We start from the raw sequence: 19129 nt of genomic DNA on the forward strand, positions 1-19129 counted from the left end.
TTGAGGTCCTGGTCTTCAAACCGACGTTCCCTCAGGGCAACGATGGCTACATTGTAATTCTGAAGGGTGTTGAGGAATCTCATCACTGACGTTGTCTTTACTGAGGGGTGGCTCCTGGGGAGTGGTCTGTATTTTCCAGGGTCTTGCAGACTTTTATTCTTGGGATTGTGATGTTGTGATTTCGGGGCGGGTAGGAAGAAGCCTTTTGTTTTGCCAATATAAGATTATAAGACATAGGCTATTCAGCCCATTGAGTCTGCCCCACCATTCAATCATGAGCTGACACACTTTCCCACCCAGCCCCACTGCCCAGCCTTCTCCCCATAACCATTGATGCCCTGGCTCAACAAGAACCTATCAATCTCTGCCTTAAATACACCCAATGACTTGGCCTCCACAACCGCCTTTGGTGACAAATTCCATAGATTTACCATCCTCTGGCTGAAGAAATTCCTACACATCTCTATTTCAGTGTCACCCAGTGCGATAACTCATGGTGTCTCTCCTTCCTCCCCCAACCCCTCCCCCCTTGGACCTCCTCCTGTTCTAGACCATACAGAATCCTTAGTAATGCTTTTTGTATTGATGCCACTCGTAAATTGTAATTCCCATAGATCACTGGAAATTGTAGCGAGATAGAATACAAGAAAATTTGTCAAAAGCAGTCACTAATAAAAACACGAGCAGCAACAAAAACAACAGCGCTTGCTGATGGTGCGTGCAGACGGACCCACGTGATTCGGAGCATCCTTGTCATTGGATAATAACTGCTCTGACCGGAGCGCATTAGAAGGTTCAAAAAGTAAATGAGCATCAACTAACCACAGGGATATTTTTATAAAAAATAATGGATGTCTGCTGAAACACTATACAGAAATTTTAGACAGTCATTTTGGCATCACCCCCACCATCCGCCCCCATCCCAGTGACGCCATTGCTCTGTTCTGAGCATTTAGTGCTGAAGGTTTGCCCTCTTATCCTGGACTCTCCCACCAAGGGAAAACAACTTTTTCTCCATCTACTCCATTTGCGCCTTTCAATATGCAAAACATTTCAATGAGATTTACCCCCCACATCTTCTAAATTCTAAATGACTACAGGCTGAATATTGTATTTAAGTGGGTAAATCATGGCACAGAGGAAAATAAGGTTGAAGTTTAAATGGGAAAAAGTTCCGGCTCTCTGAGGCAAGTTAATTGCTTGGGGAATTGAAGGATAGTTGATGGACCTCCCTTGGGGGTTGCTGTCTCTCCCCCTAGAAAACAACACATCACATTCCTTCTGTACAGCCTTAAACCCAATGAAATGAACATTGATTGCTATGTCCAACTTTAGGTAATCCTACCTCCACCTGATTCCACTGTCTCTTTGTCTTTATTTTCTTCTCTCTCTACCTTTCCCCGCCCCACCATGTCTCCTCCCAAAGGTCTCTTCCTGCCTCTCCATTTCTCACACCCTCTGTCCTGAACCCTATCCACCCCCCTCCGGTTTTCTCTTGTGCCCTCCCTCCCTTATCCACCCATTACCACCAGCCTGTGGACCTGTTTTCCTCCCAATGCCACTCCCACTTTGTTCGGCTGCCTGCCTACATTTTGCTGACACCTTGATAATAGGGCTCAAGCCCGAAAGGTTGGCTACGTATTAAAATTTTTAAAAAATAATTAATTTTTTAGTGTGGCACGGTTAGTGCAACACTGTTACAGTGCCAGCAATTGTGACAGGGGGTTCGAAACCCGCACTGTATGTGCTCTCAGTGTCCGTGTGGGTTTCTCTAGGGGGGGGGGGAGGCTCTGGTTTCCTCCCACCGTTCGAAACATACCGGGAGTTGTAGGTCAATTGGGTAGCACGGGCTCGTGGGCCGAAAGGGCCTGTTACCGAGTTGTGTGTCTAAAGTTTTTAAAATATAAAAATTTTAAAAGGGCTCATCTTGAAGCATTTCTGCATAAAGTTTGTGACCTGCTGAGTTTCTCCAGCTTTCTGATTTTATTTTAACCCTATTACCTTGAGCCCTCCCCATCTTCTTTCCCCCTTTCTACTTGGGTTTAAACCAGCCATTCTCAACCTGGGCCGTATGCGTCCCTCCCCACCCCCCAACCCCGCCCGCGTGAGCCTTAACACATATAAGAGGGGCCACGGACGGAAAGCAATGTTAATGACAATAAATTCTGATTCTAATTCTGAAATCCCCAATAAGGTGGGGGGGGGGAGGGGAAGGGATGTAGGCAAGGTGTATAGGGGGTTGGGGTCATGTGTCAATAGGAGAGAAGTAGGCAAGAAACTGGCTAAACCTGAATGCTTCACAGGGAAGGGGACCCATAAACTTTGAGCAGAGACCTCAGGCGGGGTCAAAGCCAAAAGGGAAAGGGTGGAGATTGGCTGGGACAGGGCTACCCCCTCCTTCCCCAGGAGATTGCGTGTGTGTGGTTGATGACGGAAAATACAGTGAAATAGAGAGGTGGCCATAATTACCGCCTCTCTCTCGGTTTTGTGGCCACGCTTACGGTGATCTTTGGTTTTAGTTGTAGCTCAATGTCTTTGTAATATGTTCTCGTTGAATAAAGTTTGTATGTTTATTTTTTAAAACAGGCTGTCACTGCCTTTAAGCGGAGTGTTACTGCCAGGGTTGAGATGGAGTCATTATCCTTGAATAGAGATGTAAGAAGAATTGTGATATTCAAAACTATGAGGACATTTGGATGAAGTAAATAAGGAGAAACTGCTTCCATCGGAGGTGGGTCGGTGACCAAACAGTGTGGGTCGAAGGTCCAGAGTGAGGGTAAGACCATTGTTTTTACAGTTCTTTCAAAGGACAGAGGCTTCAGATTCAACAGGGGGAATTTGTTGTACTTTGGAAGGAAAATTATTTAACTTAATTTAGACCTACAGCACGGTAACAGGCCCTTTTGGCCCACGAGCCCGTGCCGCCCAATTGCACCCAATTAGCCTACAACCTTCCCAGTACGTTTTGGAGGGTGGGAGGAATCCAGAGCCCCCGTGGAATACCCATGCGTGCACGGGGAGAACATACTTACAGACAGCACGGGATTTGAACCCCAGTCCCGATGGCTGACGCTGTGACAGCGGTTGCGCTAACCCAGCTGTCCAGGAGTGCAGGGACAGAGCAGTGCAGCGGAAGCAATTGGCGAGGCCAGCTCTGGCGGGATGTCCTTGCGGAGGTGAGAAGAGGTGACTGGCTGAGTGGAAGCCAGCAGGCTGGCAGGGGCCAACTTTGAATGTGTCCATCCAGAGAAGATGATGCACCTGGGCTGTTATTTCCGAAGTACATAATTCCACTCTTGTTATGATTCATTCACCAGCCTCTTACATCTCATGAGCTTTGAAAAGGCTGATTTATTTGAGTCACCAAAATGTAGGCTTTTTTTCTGAGTTCAAATCTCCTACACGCGTTGCAACATTTAACCAGCTCTATAAAAGAAATGGGTCAAACTTCGAGCTTTAAAAAAACAGCCAACGAACCCCCAACTTCAGCCCGCCCCCCATCCACCCATTTCCCTAACACAGTCACCAGAGAAACCCATAACATCCAGATGAGAGGAAGGTTGGAGAGGTTGTGGATGGTATTGAAGGTTGTCACAGGTAACAGCAGGATGCAGAGTTGGGTGGAAAAAACGGCAGATGGAGTTCAATCTAGGTAAGTGTGAGGTGATGCATTTTGGAAGGTCAAACCTGAAGGCAGAGTACACGGCTATTGGCAGGATTTTTAACCGGGTAGAAGAACAAAGGGAACTTGGGTAGGTATATATAGGTCAGCAGAACATTGTGGGCTGAAGGGCATGTACTGTGCTGTAATCTTCTATGTTCTATGTCTACCATAGTAGCTTGGGCATCCCCAAACATTTCCTCTCAAAGGTAACCAGGGCAACCACCAACATAACCCCCCACCCAACATACAACCCCAACAATAACGAGGGAAACCCCCAACATCCCATCCCAATATAGTTATGAGGGCAATCCCAACATCCCCCCGACAGTAACCAGGGCAACCCCCAACATGTCACCTCCATGCAGTAACCAGGGCAATCCCAACATCCCCCCAGCACAGTAACCAGGGCAACCCCCAACATCCCACTCCAATACAATAACCAGGGCAACCCCCAACGTCCTCCCGACAGTAACCAGGACATTGCCCTCAAAGACCTCTCCCGCAGGTTGCCGAAATCTTCTTGGGGGAGGCTATTTGAAAGCCCTGGGCAGTGGAGGATCTACAGAGTAGGGCAAACTGGTTAGGTGTAAAATGCTGGGATGTGGAATGATTTAAAGCTTTCAAGTCGATTTTGTTTTCCATTGCAAATGTTTCTAGTTTATTCCCATGTTAAATTATTTCTGTAATAAAGTATTTGCATTATAACCGTGTTATAAAGGTATATTGGGTAATTTGTCACCTTGTATGAACTGGCACCAGTGATGAAGGTTCGCAGGAATTGTCGAAGAGTCTTCTCACAAGCTTCCAGTGGCCAGCCAGGCGTTTTTTTTTTGGTCCATCCCTGATGGTTGTTGAGAAGGTGATGGGAAGTCGTCACCTTAGGACAGCGCAGTCCTTCTGGTGAAGGTTGGGGAAGGAAGTTCCATAATTTGGTAGCAATGAAGGAATTGCGATATATTTCTAGACATGCAGCCTGAAGAAGGACAAGGAGCCAGTGGTATCTCCCTGCCCAGCCAACCCATTGTTGGGGAGACCAAGGTGAGTAAGCGATTCAGTGCACTCCATTTCCACTGCATCTGCGTTCTACTCAAAGCAACTCTTTGGAATTTAAATGGCACAAGCAGTTTTGGCGATTTTTAAATTAGTGCTGATGCTAAAGCAAAGCATCCGAGATCTTGAGCGGATGGGGAGAACAGACCTGCCCTGCATTGCCAGCAGTTGCCCCCAGCAGAGGCAAAAACTGAGAGAAGTCTCGGTCACTTCCCTGCCTGCGTCCAGGAGCGGACCTCGCTCTACCTGGGCAGGCTGAGAACCGTCAGCAGGCCAGGGATTGCGAGAGGGAGTGGAACGGGTCACGCTGCTGCAGAGAAGGAGGAAAGGGGGTGCAGGAGGACAGAGGCAGGCCATGGGGAAAGTACTCTGGCATCTCAATGGACACTTGCACATGGCACAGCTCTCCCCTTCTACCTCATGCACACACACGCAGCACTTCCCTCTCTCTCGTACACACACTCCACACACATAAACACAGCACACATGCACACACAAGCAGCACTTCCCTCTCTCTCACACGCACACACCACATGCATAAACACAAACATAAACATCACACACACACACACACACACACGCGCAGCACTTCCCTCTTTCTCTCACACAGACACACACACCACGCAAATACACACAAACACATAAACACAACACACACAGCACTTCCCCTTTCTCTCACACACCACACACCACTCAAATACATACAAACACATAAATACACCACACACACGCAGCACTTCCCTCTCTCTCACACGCAGACACACACAGACGACACACACCATGCAGCACTTCCCTCTCTCTCACACACACATACAGACACACACACACCACACATACACACAAATACATATACACAACGCATGCACACACACAGCATGCAGCGCTTCCCTTTCTCTCACATGCACACAGACACATACACACAAGACACAAAAAACCACATGCACATACACACCACACAGATACACATAAACACTCACACGCACATTCACGCCCATTAACATGCACACAGACCACACAGCGCTCCCCCACTCTCTCTCACACACACACCACCCAGCGCTCCCCCACTCTCTCTCTCTCTCTCACACACACCACCCAGCACTCCCCCACTCTCTCTCACACACACACACCACCCAGTGCTCACCCACTCTCTCTCTCACACACACACACACACACACACACACACACACCACCCAGCACACCCCCACTCTCTCTCTCACACACACACCACCCAGTGCTCACCCACTCTCTCTCTCACACACACACACACACACACACACACACACACACCACCCAGCACACCCCCACTCTCTCTCACACGCACTTGGCCACACACCACAGAGCATTCTTTCCTTTCTCTTGCTCTCACTCGCACACAGACACACGGACTGATACTCCCTTTCATAAAACCATGCGGACGCACTGAGTCACACGGTGAGACACGCACATTGACATGAGTGGATGATGAATGAGCACTCTGCCAGCTTCAGAGCCAGGTACACTCGATATTTGCAGAAAGGAAGCAGATTTAACCGAAAAATAGAAAAAAAATACCGCCGAAAATGCCACCTGCACTGACCTGAAATGACAAGCAGGAGTTGGTGAAATGGCTGAGGTTACTAATATAATGAGGCAACAGGAAGCATAATGAAAGAATTAAAATTCATTTAGGATCCATGGTGATTAGTGGAGATGTGGCAGAATGTTCCGGCAATTTGTTGGCTGCAATTCAGAGTTACAGCCTCTGCAGTTGGCCAAGACAATGATGTGGCTGAGAAATCTTCCACCTTATTATTTTTGTACATATCTTGTAGATTCCGACACCCACAGACACACACTTATTTAGAATACAGCAATCACCTTCAAATGCCATGCTTCAAGGTATCAAAAATATATTATGTACAAAAATTGGAAGAGAAAACAAGACATTTCTTGTGGATCTCAACTTCCAGCCCATTCCCAAGATTGTCCCTGGGAGCTGCCCTCGGAGACCCCAAACTGAACTGGAAGACCGCCAGGGGAACAGCAACGGCCAGGGGTGGTGCAATCTGTCCGCTGCTTGTGATCTTTGCTTTGTGGCTGTTTTAAAGTAGGGCTACCTTGATCTTCACTGTGAGCCTCCTTCAGGGAGAGAGAGCCTTCCTTCTGCAGGGCTGCACCTGAACGATTTCTCCTGCCTTTGTAGTGGGTCACATCCTCGGTGGGGAAAGACGGGCTTTGAGTGATGGAGACTTTCTCATAGCCCGAAGTTAAAGCTACGGCCAAGGTTTCTTTGGTGGGATCTGCCAGCATTTCCTGGACGTGCTCCTCCAGACACTCCGTCAGTTTTGAGGCAGATGGAGGCATGGCCCCATTTTGACTTCCATTGGTTTGTGAGTGAACATTACTGACCTTTGTCTTGTGCTCTGCCGGGTTGTTGTACACCTTGTACCTGATCATTAGAATGATAATGAAGACGAGGACAGCGGCCACGATGATTCCACCGATAATGATAATCATGGTCCCTCCGAGGAACTGGGTGTGCGTGGAGTGGCACTGGGCGTATTCTCGCTCGGTAGTGAACTGCACGCAGCCCACGGCCCGGGTGGCCGTCAGAGCCGTGATCCTATCGTCATAGACCGCCAGGACACACAGGTCGTAGTCCCGGCCGGCAACCAGGTCTTTGATGAGGAAGGTCTTGCTCGAAGGTGGAATCATTCTGCAAGACAATTTCAGGCATTAGCAGGAGATCGCAACTGAGGTCGGGGGTTGACAACAACAACAATAGCGAGTATTTCTATAGCCCTCGGGCTCCTTGCGAGTAAACTGTCCCAGGCCACAGCTTGGCCATGTTGACATAGGAGGGGTGGAGTGGATAAAGGATTCCGGAGCTCGGGTGGAGGCACAGCGGGGTCGTGCAGGCAATTTCTCAAGGAGCTATTGCTCCAATGATAAGAATCGCCACCTCCAGATGGGACAATGCGTTCCACTGACTGTGTGTTGGGGAGTGATTGCGAATCGAATGCCACAGAACAATAAAAGAAATCTAAAGAACATTTATCTTGAGCTCTGTATGAGAATTTAGCTGCCACACAAAGTATTGATAATGTACAGTAGCTTGGCTCTATGGGAAGTTAATATGATGTCAAAAGCTACAATGGTGAAAATATAAAGAGATTCCCCTCCAAATAATTTTATTAGACATACAGCATGATAACACACCCCTCCGGCCCATGACCCCGTGCCGCCCAATTGAACTAAATTTTCGAAGGTTGGGAGGAATCTGGAGTGCCCGGAGAAAACCCACGCAGACACGAGGAGCAAATGCGTCGGGTTCGAACCGGGGCCGCTGACGCTGCAATAGCGTTGCCCTGACTGCTGCGCCAACCATGTCCCACTGACATGCGGCCCCTCATCTCCAGGATGGGTCCTGAGGCAACTGGTCAAACCAGAACCCAGCAACGGCTAAAGCGAGCAGAAGATTGGGACCACGTCGCCCCAGTTGAAAATGTTGGTCGACGAATCCACGGATAGTCGGTGACTCTGTGGGGTGGGGGGGGGGGGGCGCTCGTTTCTGCTTCTCTTTCTCTGGCTGTAAGAGGAGCTTCAGGCAATTTCTGCCGATGGCGTATCTGTCCGCCTTCCAGCAAATAAAATTGATTTTGATTATTACAGGGCAATAAATTGAATCTTGAATCTTGAGAATGTACTTGGAGGTTTGAATATGGTTCTAGTTGCCACACACACCACAGGAAGGGTGTGGTAGCAATTAAGTAGGTGCAGAAGATGGCGTCTCGAATGGAGGGCCATGATTGTAAGAGATCTGCTAGGTTTATTCTCACTAGAGGCTGAGGGGTGATCTTACCGAGGTCTATAAAATTATGAGAAAGGATAAAGAGGGTAGATCTGCCAGACAACCTTTTTCTTTCCATTCACATCCCACTTTAAGTAATCCCTAGGCCATTGGTGCTCTGTGATGAGTAAGGGATTGCTTAAGGAGGTATGTGGGTAGAAAGAAAAAGTTTGAAAATCTCTGTTCTAAACGTCCCTCATGAACTCATTATGTGCAGGGTTTCAGAACTCCAAAGGAAATGGGCCAATGACAATTTTTCTCGAGCAAAATATTCCAGTAACAATTGGGTCCAGAGCAGTGGTTCTCGACCTTCCCTTCCCACCCACCTTATGCAATCCCTTACTAGTCACAGAGTGCCGATGGTATAGAGATTACTTAAAGTTGGATGTGAGTGGACAAGAGGAGACGAGAGAGAGGGGAGGAGGGAGGAATTTCAAGGCAATCTGAGGGGCAGATTTATGCACAGAGGATGATGAATCTCTGAAACAAGCTTCCAGGGGAGGAGGAGGCGATGACCATGTTGGAAGGGTTTTTGGACAGGTACTTGGATAGGAAAGGACTCGAGGGACTGCAGACAGGCCTCACCGTCAGCATGGTGAGGTGACTGGCAGGACCTGCTTCTGCCCTGTACCATTCTATGATACAATGGATGTATCATTTAGCTCTCCACCATTTCACTAAGATGGGGTGTGCAGGGGGAGAGGGGCATCTCACTAAGATGGGGCTTGCAGGTGGGTGTGGCAGGGGAAGGAGGTGGTGGGAGTATATGACAGGGAAAGGGAAAATATAATTGCTTACCCAAAAGATGGCCAACATCTACATTGGGCTGGAGGCCCAAATCTAGTGAGACATGCATATGTTCTTCTGAACAAAATCCTCTCAGCAAGAACAAATAATGGGCTTGCTAAACTTAGAGAAAAATAAGGATCCTTTCCTCTAATCAGACTTTATCTTGCCAATAACGACATATTTGTAATCAAAATACAGTCATGCGTTTCTTAATGTCCACGATACATTTTGTGAAATAGGACGTTATGCGATTTGGATGTTGTGCAAACACCATATTGTATAAAGCAAAGCTATATGGGATATTGTAGTGCACCTGTACTGACTTAAATAGCCAAGATACTGTCCACATACAGCACTGTATTTCAGCTAAATCAGTGGTTCTCAACCTTTTTCTTTCCTCTCACCTACCACTTTAAGTATTCCCTATGCCATAGGTGCTCTGTGATTAGTAAGGGATTGCTTAAGGAGGTATGTGGGTGGAAAGAAAAAAGTTTGAAAACCACTGTTTTAATCGTACCCAATTGACTCGTTATGTGCACGGTTTCATAACTCCAACAGAAATGGGCCAACAACTATTTTTCTCAAGCAAAATATTTTATAACAATTGGGTCTAGAGCAGTGATTCTCAACCTTCCCTTTCCACCCTCATCCCACCTTAAGAAATCACGGAGCACCGATGGCATTGGAATTACTTAAAGTGGGATGTGAGTGGAAAGAAAAAAGGTTGAGACCCACTGAGCTCAAAGTATCTGGCTGTGACTCCGATCTTTGGCCTCAGACAGTCCCAGATCAACTCCTTCCTTCCAAAGTCAGGTCGTGTATAATTTGTGCCCCAGGACTTTAATCTCCCTGTTATCGGACGTTGACTTTCTTTTCTGCATTTAACCACCTCACAAAGCTGAGCCTGTTCAGCATCATGTTCACAAATGGCCTTCTGTTAATTGCAGATTTTCTTCAGTACGGCAACGCCCATGACCGTTGCTTGGATTGCGCTTCACTCGCCACTGCCGCACAGAACTATATTGCTCGCCAGTCCTGCTTGAACACGCCGACTAGTCAGCTCTAGTTCTGCCCATATATCTTGAAGCCTCCCCTTTCCATGTCCCTGACTAAGTGTCTTTGGAGACCTGCATTCTAGCACTTACTCTGGCAGCTAGTTCCATGTACGTCCCGACCACAGATGTATATGAGGTTGGACATTGTCTGAACGTGCATGACTATACCTGGAATTCCTACCTGGAATTCAAACATCTGGCAGCCTCAATCCACCAGCAAAAAAAATCAAGGAAAATAAATAAAAATATTAAAATGAATAAGAATAAAATAACATGTAAAAATACGCAAGTTTAAAATTGTGAAAGTAAATGTTCTCTGATATAACACCTTAGGTGAAAATGGGAGGAAATATCTAGCCTTGGTCGGGCTTTGCTTATAGCAGCTGTTTGAATAAACTTGTTTGAAACAGCGATGGCGTCGCAGATAGGCCATGAAGTCAAGAACAGGGGAATGATAGGCTTTAGTAAACACAAGACTTTGGCTGGCTTGGATCCAGGTCCAGGAATGCCGAAAGGGGGGAAGGAGGTCAACCTTTATGGCCAAGTCATAAGGGGAGAAGACATAGGAGATGAGTCATGAGTGGGCAGGCTAGCCTCATACATACAACAGCACACAGGTAGGGAATAATGTGCAACGAGAAAACACATCACTATAGTTGCCCAGGATGAAGAGGTGGTTGATGCCGCTCGCCGTTGGGGTGACCCTCTTCAAGTGTCTCATTATCCCTGCCTAGTTAGAGTCGCCCCCATCAAAGGCTTTATCTGTAAACTTGGGGGGGAGGGTTAATTATCTATAATGTTATTGTTCATCTTTTGGGCAGCTCCATGGAGGGGGAGGAACCTGCAGATGCAGCGAAGGTTAAAGAATGTGATTGAAAATAAATTAAAATGCTTTTGTGTTTATATATTCATGCAAGTGAAGTTTGTTCAGTGCAATATTTTTGCCTTTTGCCTTTTAAACAGTTTATTCTTGTGGAGGTTCTAATAGTTCAAGTGAGTTTCAAGTAAACAGAAAATTCACTTATCCAGAATCCCCATAGGTGCCGGATACCAGGGATTTTACTGTAATGCCAAGTCTCCCCACTACAGGAATGGAAAGGAGGGCGTTCAGACAAATTGAGAAAACTGCTGATTGAATCATTTGCCTGAGATCCCAGTAAATTGGCGTGTCAACGACCCGTGTTTAAAGGCAGGTCGGGTCGGAATGGAGCGTTCACACTGAACCAAGAAAAGCCGGTCCAGTGCGACCTTTCACACATCCCAGGTCAAAAGGAGGAGGGGTCTGCATCATTCCAGCGTCGGCGCCCCAGGAAGGCAGGTAACCCTTTCGCACAGGAGCCGATGTGAAGCGCATCGGCTCTGATACTACCTACATTGGTGGGTAAGTACTGGGACGAAAATGACCCACTATCCTGTTGGTCCTGTTCACACAGGCAGATGAAATAATAAAAAGGCGATTAAATGCCAGCTTTCAGTGGAAGTGTGAGAGCACTCAGAGAGTGTGGTGCGCTGTTACCCAGAATCAGACACAGACAAGGTAAAGAATGAACAAGAGGCTTTAATCCACAAAGACTTCCACAGAGCCAGGCTGGCTGTGGCAGCAGCAACTCAGTATGAGGTCTCGGGAGGCCGGCGCAGGCTTATATCCCGGAGGGTGATTGACACCCGACCGGGTGGGGCTTGATGCATTCAGGTCAACTGATTGACAGCCGGCCAGGTGTTGTCCTGTCTGCTTATACTACTGCAGGTACAGAGGCTACCCTCTGCAGTAGGCCGGCGGTACACTCCTGCAGGTACAGAGGCTACCCCCTGCAGTAGGCCGGCGGTACACTCCTGCAGGTACAGAGGCTGCCCCCTGCAGTAGGCCGGCGGTACACTCCTGCAGGTACAGAGGCTGCCCCCTGCCATAGGCCGGCGGAGCACTCCTGCAGGTACAGAGGCTACCCCCTGCAGTGGGCCGGCAGTACACTCCTGCAGGTACAGAGGCTGCCCCCTGCAGTAGGCCGGCGGTACACTCCTGCAGGTGCAGAGGCTGCCCCCTGCAGTAGGCCGGCAGTACACTCCTGCAGGTACAGAGGCTGCCCCCTGCAGTAGGCCGGCAGTACACTCCTGCAGGTGCAGAGGCTACCCCCTGCAGTAGGCCGGCGGTACACTCCTGCAGGTGCAGAGGCTGCCCCCTGCAGTAGGCCGGCGGTACACTCCTGCAGGTGCAGAGGCTGCCCCCTGCAGTAGGCCGGCGGTACACTCCTGCAGGTACAGAGGCTGCCCCCTGCAGTGGGCCGGCAGTACACCCTGCAGGTGTAGAGGCTGCCCCCTGCAGTAGGCCGGCGGTACACTCCTGCAGGTACAGAGGCTGCCCCCTGCAGTAGGCCGGCGGTACACTCCTGCAGGTACAGAGGCTGCCCCCTGCAGTAGGCCGGCGGAGCACTCCTGCAGGTATAGAGGCTGCCCCCTGCAGTAGGCCGGCGGTACACTCCTGCAGGTACAGAGGCTGCCCCCTGCAGTAGGCCGGCGGAGCACTCCTGCAGGTGTAGAGGCTACCCCCTGCAGTAGGCCGGCGGTACACTCCTGCAGGTACAGAGGCTGCCCCCTGCAGTAGGCCGGCGGTACACTCCTGCAGGTACAGAGGCTGCCCCCTGCAGTAGGCCGGCGGTACACTCCTGCAGGTACAGAGGCTGCCCCCTGCAGTAGGCCGGCGGAGCACTCCTGCAGGTGTAGAGGCTACCCCCTGCAGTAGGCCGGCGGTACACTCCTGCAGGTACAGAGGCTGCCCCCTGCAGTAGGCCGGCGGTACACTCCTGCAGGTGCAGAGGCTGCCCCCTGCAGTAGGCCGGCGGTACACTCCTGCAGGTACAGAGGCTGCCCCCTGCAGTAGGCCGGCGGAGCACTCCTGCAGGTGTAGAGGCTACCCCCTGCAGTAGGCCGGCGGTACACTCCTGCAGGTACAGAGGCTGCCCCCTGCAGTAGGCCGGCGGTACACTCCTGCAGGTACAGAGGCTGCCCCCTGCAGTAGGCCGGCGGTACACTCCTGCAGGAATTGAAGCTGCCCCCTGCAGTAGGCTGGTGGTTTACCACCACAAAGAGGCAAATATTGAAGGAGTTATTGATGGATGGAAGAGTTCTTTACTCTAAAACATTTCTGTAGCTGAAAAGACCAAGAGTAATAAGCTCACTAGGAATTCTGCTTTGAAAATTTATTGTGTTATAAGGGCTGATTCAAGCATGGAACGTTGAAAGACTTCACAATGATGGGAACATTGAAACAATTCAAAATGATGGGCACGTTTCCATTAAAAAGATCATCTGTGAGGACTGGTTCACTTGGGAAGCTTCTCTTCACAGATCTAAGTAGAAGCTTCAGCATTCCCAGTGACAAATGGAGACATTTTCAGAGCTTTTAAACCATATAGGAAAGATGTGGAATCTCTGGAGAGGGTGCAAAGGAGATTAACCAGGCTGTTGCCTGGGATTGGAAAATAAGCCTTATGAGGTTAGCAGACCTAAGTCTTTTCTCTTTGGAGTGAAAAAAGATGAGAGATGGCTTAATAGAGGGCTGCAAGATTCTGAGAGGTGTTGATCACTTAGGCAACCAGCGCCTGTTTCCCAGGACAGGATTAGCAAATACCAGAGGATATCTGTACAAAGTGAAGGGAGGAAAGTTTAGGGGAGGCAATGTGCTGTGGGTGAATGGAATGCCTTGCTGGGGATGGTGGTGGAGACTGGGGCATTTAAGAGACTCTCAGACAGGCACATGGATGAAAGAAAAATGGAGGGTTACAAGGTAAGGAGAGTTTAGTATCTTTTTGGTAGCAATATACCAATTGACATCCACTTTCGAACTCTCTGCTGCTACATTCTCCCTGTATTGACGTACGGCTGCGAGTCGCGGACTGGAACAAAGAATCAACACCACAGAGATGTGGTTGTTCAGAAGAATGCGTGCATACAACGAATGGGGTAACGAACTAAGAAGTTTCGCAAAGAGCGAAAGCAAAACGAATCAGGAAACAACAATCAAAATTCTTCGGACACATCTTGCGAAGTGATACTTCAGGACATTTAGTGACAACATAGGGACTAGAAGCAGCCGCTGACAGAGAATGAAAATGAGAGACGGATCAACATCGTGGGGAGGCAACAGCTGCGATTCAGAGGGTCAGAGACCCCGATGGTCGCCCACGCCGAATGGCCAGACGCCTGAACGATATTAGTCGGCAGACACAGACTCGTGCAGTGACGTTCTGTGATCTCTGTGGTCTTACTGATCTGGGCAAACAATCCCAGATCATTCAGGGCATGACAAGGATTTCAGAAGATGTTTTGGCCATCAATCAACACAGCTGAAGTGCGCATTACTGGGCTTCTCCTTATTGCTGGAGTTATTTTTTACTTTGCTGACCCAGAGGAGATGATGGATTGAGTGATCTTACAAGGTGCTGCAGGAAATACAAGATTTTTTGTGTTTTTTAATCATTGAATATGAAATGATAACATTAATCAATGCAGGAAAAAAAAATTAAAATTGAGCTGAACGTGATCACGATGTGCTCCATAACAATTCCAAATAGATGACTATAAATATTAATGATTATCTAAATACATGTAATTATCTATCTTTTGAAAGTATAAAAGCCTCTTTTCCTCTTTTTCAATTTCACATTGCACACGATCACAAACTTTGTTTCTCAACAGCTGACCAACATAAGATATATCCTCTCTTTTACCAGCATGGGACGTCCTCTTCTGGCTCCCCGTCCCCTTGGACGATGATGGTTCCTTTCAGTCAGTTTGTGGGGTTTGATATGAGGATGCCCCACTCTTCAGAAAGGAGCAGCGTGTGCGTGTGTGAATGGATTTCAGGTGAGTAGGGGGTTGCGTAGGTCCAGATATCCCCTCCCGGATCCAGCGGCACGGTGAGGTCCAAGACGGCCAAGGGGGAGATCTGTCGCAGGGAACGGCCAGGCCAAGCTTCAGTGCTCTTTCCATGCTTTACGGCATAGAATCCATACAGTACAGGCCCCTTGGCCCTCGATGTTACGCCGTCCCATGTATTCCTTGCTTAAAAAAACGTACTAAACCCTCCCTACCCCATCACCCTCCATTTTCCTTCCATCCATGTGTCTGTCTAAGAGTCTCTGAAATGCCCCCTAATGTTTCCACCACCATCCCTAGCAAGAACTATTTTCATTTTAGGTGATTTACTATTCATCAAGGTGCCACTGAAGGACAAAGATTCCCTACCCCAGCACCCCCCCCCCCCCCCATTGATGCAAGGATCCTCATCATGGTTCATCCCTGCCAGCAGCATTTCAGAGGATTCTCTGATCTACCTGCTGGTCCCGGGGACGAACTCTGAGTCCGACCTCCAGAACTGCTGGAAGACCATCAACTCGGTGAAAGACACCAGCCTGAAATCCATTGGTCTTTCAGCCCACAGTGATGTCGGTGTGGGAATGCCACCGACTGGCGTATTTCACGCCAGGCACAAGTGTTGAGGCTTGGCACGGCCAACGCAAGGTCACTGTGGGCAAGGACCACAATTTAGGGTCCTCCCATTACCGGGGGACTGAGGCGGAGGAGAAACCCCTCAACCAACTGAGTTGGGGTGGGGAGAAACAAGGTACCCCAGTAGGAGAAACGAGGTGTTGAGAGACAATGTATACATTGCTGAGAATATATAGATATGACTGACATTTGGAGTGCAAAAAGTTTGTAAATAGTTTTTTATCTTGGAAAGGTTGTCCAAGACAATGCAAAGAAATGACAAGGTGCCATAATAATGGTAACGGTGTATTGAGATAAATAAAGCACATTGATGAGAATACATAGATATGACTGGCATTATGAATGTCAAAGACTTGGACATTTTCTTGTTTTGTATATAATTCATTGCGAATAAAATATATTTTGGGAAAAAAACAACAGTAATGGAATCTTGAACCTTTTCCCATATTAAAGGTTGCAACCAGTCACAGGCAAACCTCTCCCTGCTCAGTGTGTGGGTAAATCAACATTTGTTTCAGGAAACCTCAGCAATGCTGGGTTTTTTTTTAACTTCAGTGGCTGTGGATCAGATAGAGAATGATGTTGCTTCTGGGGGATCTGATCTCCATGGACTGTTGTCAACTGCAATGAACGTTGGTTAACGCCACTGGGAATGATAAGAAGAGACTCGAGGAGGGAAAAGCATTCTGAAAGGAGCTTTGTATGGATTCCAGTCAAGTTACCATGTGCTGTGATGGGGCTGAGACTCTGCACTGAGTGACGTTGACCCCTAGTCAGCTGCAATTTGTTGCTCATCCTCAATTCCATAGAACATTACAGCACAGAAACATGACCTTTGGCCCTTCTGGTCTTCACCAGGTTGATTCCAGGGATAAAGGGGGTGGGCCTGTTTGGAGAGATTGAGTTGTCTGGGACTGTACTTGCTGGAATTTGGAAGAATGAGAGGGGATCTTATAGAAACATATCAAATTATGAAAGGCAGAGATGAGATTGAGACAGGTAAGTTGGTGGGGGAGACTAGAACTAAGGGACATAACCTCAAGATTCAGGGGAGTAGATTGAGGATGGAGATGAGGAGGAACTGCTTTTCCCAGAGGGCGATGAACCTGTGGAATTCGCTGCCCATTGAAGCAGTGGAGCCGACCTCGGTAAATATATTTAAGGCAAGGTTGGATAGGTTTTTGCAGAGTCATGGAATTAAGGGATATGGGAAAAGGCAGGTTAGTGCAGATGAGCCCATCATCAGATCATAAATGATCACATTGATAGGCGGAGCAGGGCTGATGGCCGATCCCTGCACCTATTTCTTGTTCTTATGTTTTGTGCTGAACGATTATTCTGCCTGGTCCCATTGACTTGCTTCGCTCCATACCCCTCTCATCCATGTACCCGTCCAAATCTTTCTTAAAATTGAGCCTGCATTCACCTCTTCAGCTCGTTCCATATTCCCACTACTCCCTGTGTGAAGAAGTTGCCCCAATGTTCCCTTTAGACTTTTCCCCTTTCACCCTTAACACTTGTCCCCGGGTTTGTATCTCATCCAATCTCAGTAGGAGACTGCCCCTTGCATTTACTCTATCTATACCCATCATTCCTTTGAGAAAGTGGCAGTGAGACATCTTTTGTTTAGTGCAAGATCCCAAAGGCAATCCAACATTGCACTCCCTTGAAGTTTACTTCACTAAAGTTTACTAATGCCTTTGTACATACTGTGATAGAATATAATATGTTTTTGGGAGATAAATTGGAGTAGGGTTTGTTAATGTAGGTCACATACAAGACTTTTAAAAGTGATCTTATTTATAATACTGGAGCTCTGCTCATTCTGGACATGACTGGGCCTCAGAGCCTTTGCAAAAGCTTTGGAGAGTGCCTAAGAGTCTTCACTAATGGATTGTTGTTTACAAAAAGGCAACAAATGAAAGAGCCTGTTGGAGCCGCATTCTGTCTGGAGTGGAACTTGGTGTTCTAAGAGGTTTGCAAGCAGAGAGAGTCAAACAGGCTTTCTCTCTGTGAGAGAGAGAGAGAGAGAGAGAGAGAGAGAGAGAGGGACAGACAGACAGACAGAGTGACAGAGATCAGTTCTCCTGTTTTACAGATAGCAGCAGCAATTGGAACTGGAACAGGACAAGCTGGCAAGCTTGTGGAAAACCCCATTTGGAAGACGGGTTGTGAGTGCTTAGTTCAGCCCTTGTGGTTCATTGAAGATGAGAGGACTGGCTGTCTAATGTTTCACCTGGAATAAAAGAAACAAAAAGGCACTCTGTGGTGACCTGAAAGAAAGAGGTTATCATCTGGAGAACCCTGAGGGGGCAAGTTTCTTCGGTAAGACACTGAAGTTGCTGATTAAAAAAGGAATCAGTTGTGGGTGTCAGCGTACAACAAATCTCTCTGAAAACCAACAAGAAACTCCCTGAGCGGTAACCATTTACCTTTCAAGCACCAAAACCTGGTGAACTTTATAAATGTTAAATCTGTGCCCAGTATAAGAATTGCCTGCAACCACTGAATTTGGAGGAGTGAGAAGTGAGATTGGACTGTGAACCAAATAACTTTTCTGAACTTGCACACACATTACACACACGTGGGCTTAGAATTAGAGGTAAAGTAAGTTAATAGTGATAAGTTAAAGTGTGATTCTGTTTTCATGTTTAAAGATAATTAAAAGCAACTTTTGTTGAAGTGACCATTTTTCTTGGTGAATATCTATTGCTGCTGGGTTTTGGGGTCCTCTGGGCTCGTAATAATACTCATAAAATATTACACTCACACAAGCAAATGTTTGTCTGAAACTTTAATGCCGCAGATTAAATCTTGGAAGGAGATTACCGTATTTGACGGCATATAATGTCCCCCACTTTTTTCCAAAAAAATTGCCCCAAACCCTCCCCCACCCCAACCTCCCAGGTCTTATGTGGCACCGAAACACAAACTTTTCTCTGCCAGATGGTGACAGGAGGAAAGCGCTCAAGCAACACACACAGCTTCAAGAAGCCCACAAAGGTTCCGCAGCTATCAAAGAAGCGAGCCCACAGGTTTGTGGACCACCTTCCCTCCAGTGGCCCATGCTTTCCGGAGTTCCAGCTCCCTTCCCCTAGTGGGAAGGCAAAACAACGGTGGTCCTTGCCAGTAGCACAGTGGCTGCGTTTGTAGTACATGCCGATGGTTCAATCGATCACTTGCCTTGAGAGGAGCGCTGGACCTCAATGACCAGGTTCCATGCTGAGCCTTTGTTCG

At 47.9% G+C, this 19129-nt stretch overlaps 1 protein-coding gene across 2 annotated transcripts in view; it reads right to left on the reverse strand.

Annotated features, from left to right (window-relative positions):
* The window catches only part of LOC138747923 (leucine-rich repeat and fibronectin type III domain-containing protein 1-like protein), a 129969-nt gene that overhangs the window by 939 nt on the left and 109901 nt on the right, over positions 1 to 19129 (reverse strand). The window contains exon 3 of one of the 2 annotated variants that reach the window (XM_069907572.1): positions 6811 to 7409. In XM_069907572.1, coding sequence (XP_069763673.1) covers positions 6811 to 7409 — 599 coding nt within the window. Of the gene's footprint in view, positions 1 to 6308; positions 7410 to 19129 lie in introns of those variants that run through there. The other variant, XM_069907571.1, reaches the window with a different exon arrangement.

This window comes from Narcine bancroftii, chromosome 13, assembly GCF_036971445.1.
Source record: "Narcine bancroftii isolate sNarBan1 chromosome 13, sNarBan1.hap1, whole genome shotgun sequence".
Taxonomy (NCBI): Eukaryota; Metazoa; Chordata; class Chondrichthyes; order Torpediniformes; family Narcinidae; genus Narcine; species Narcine bancroftii.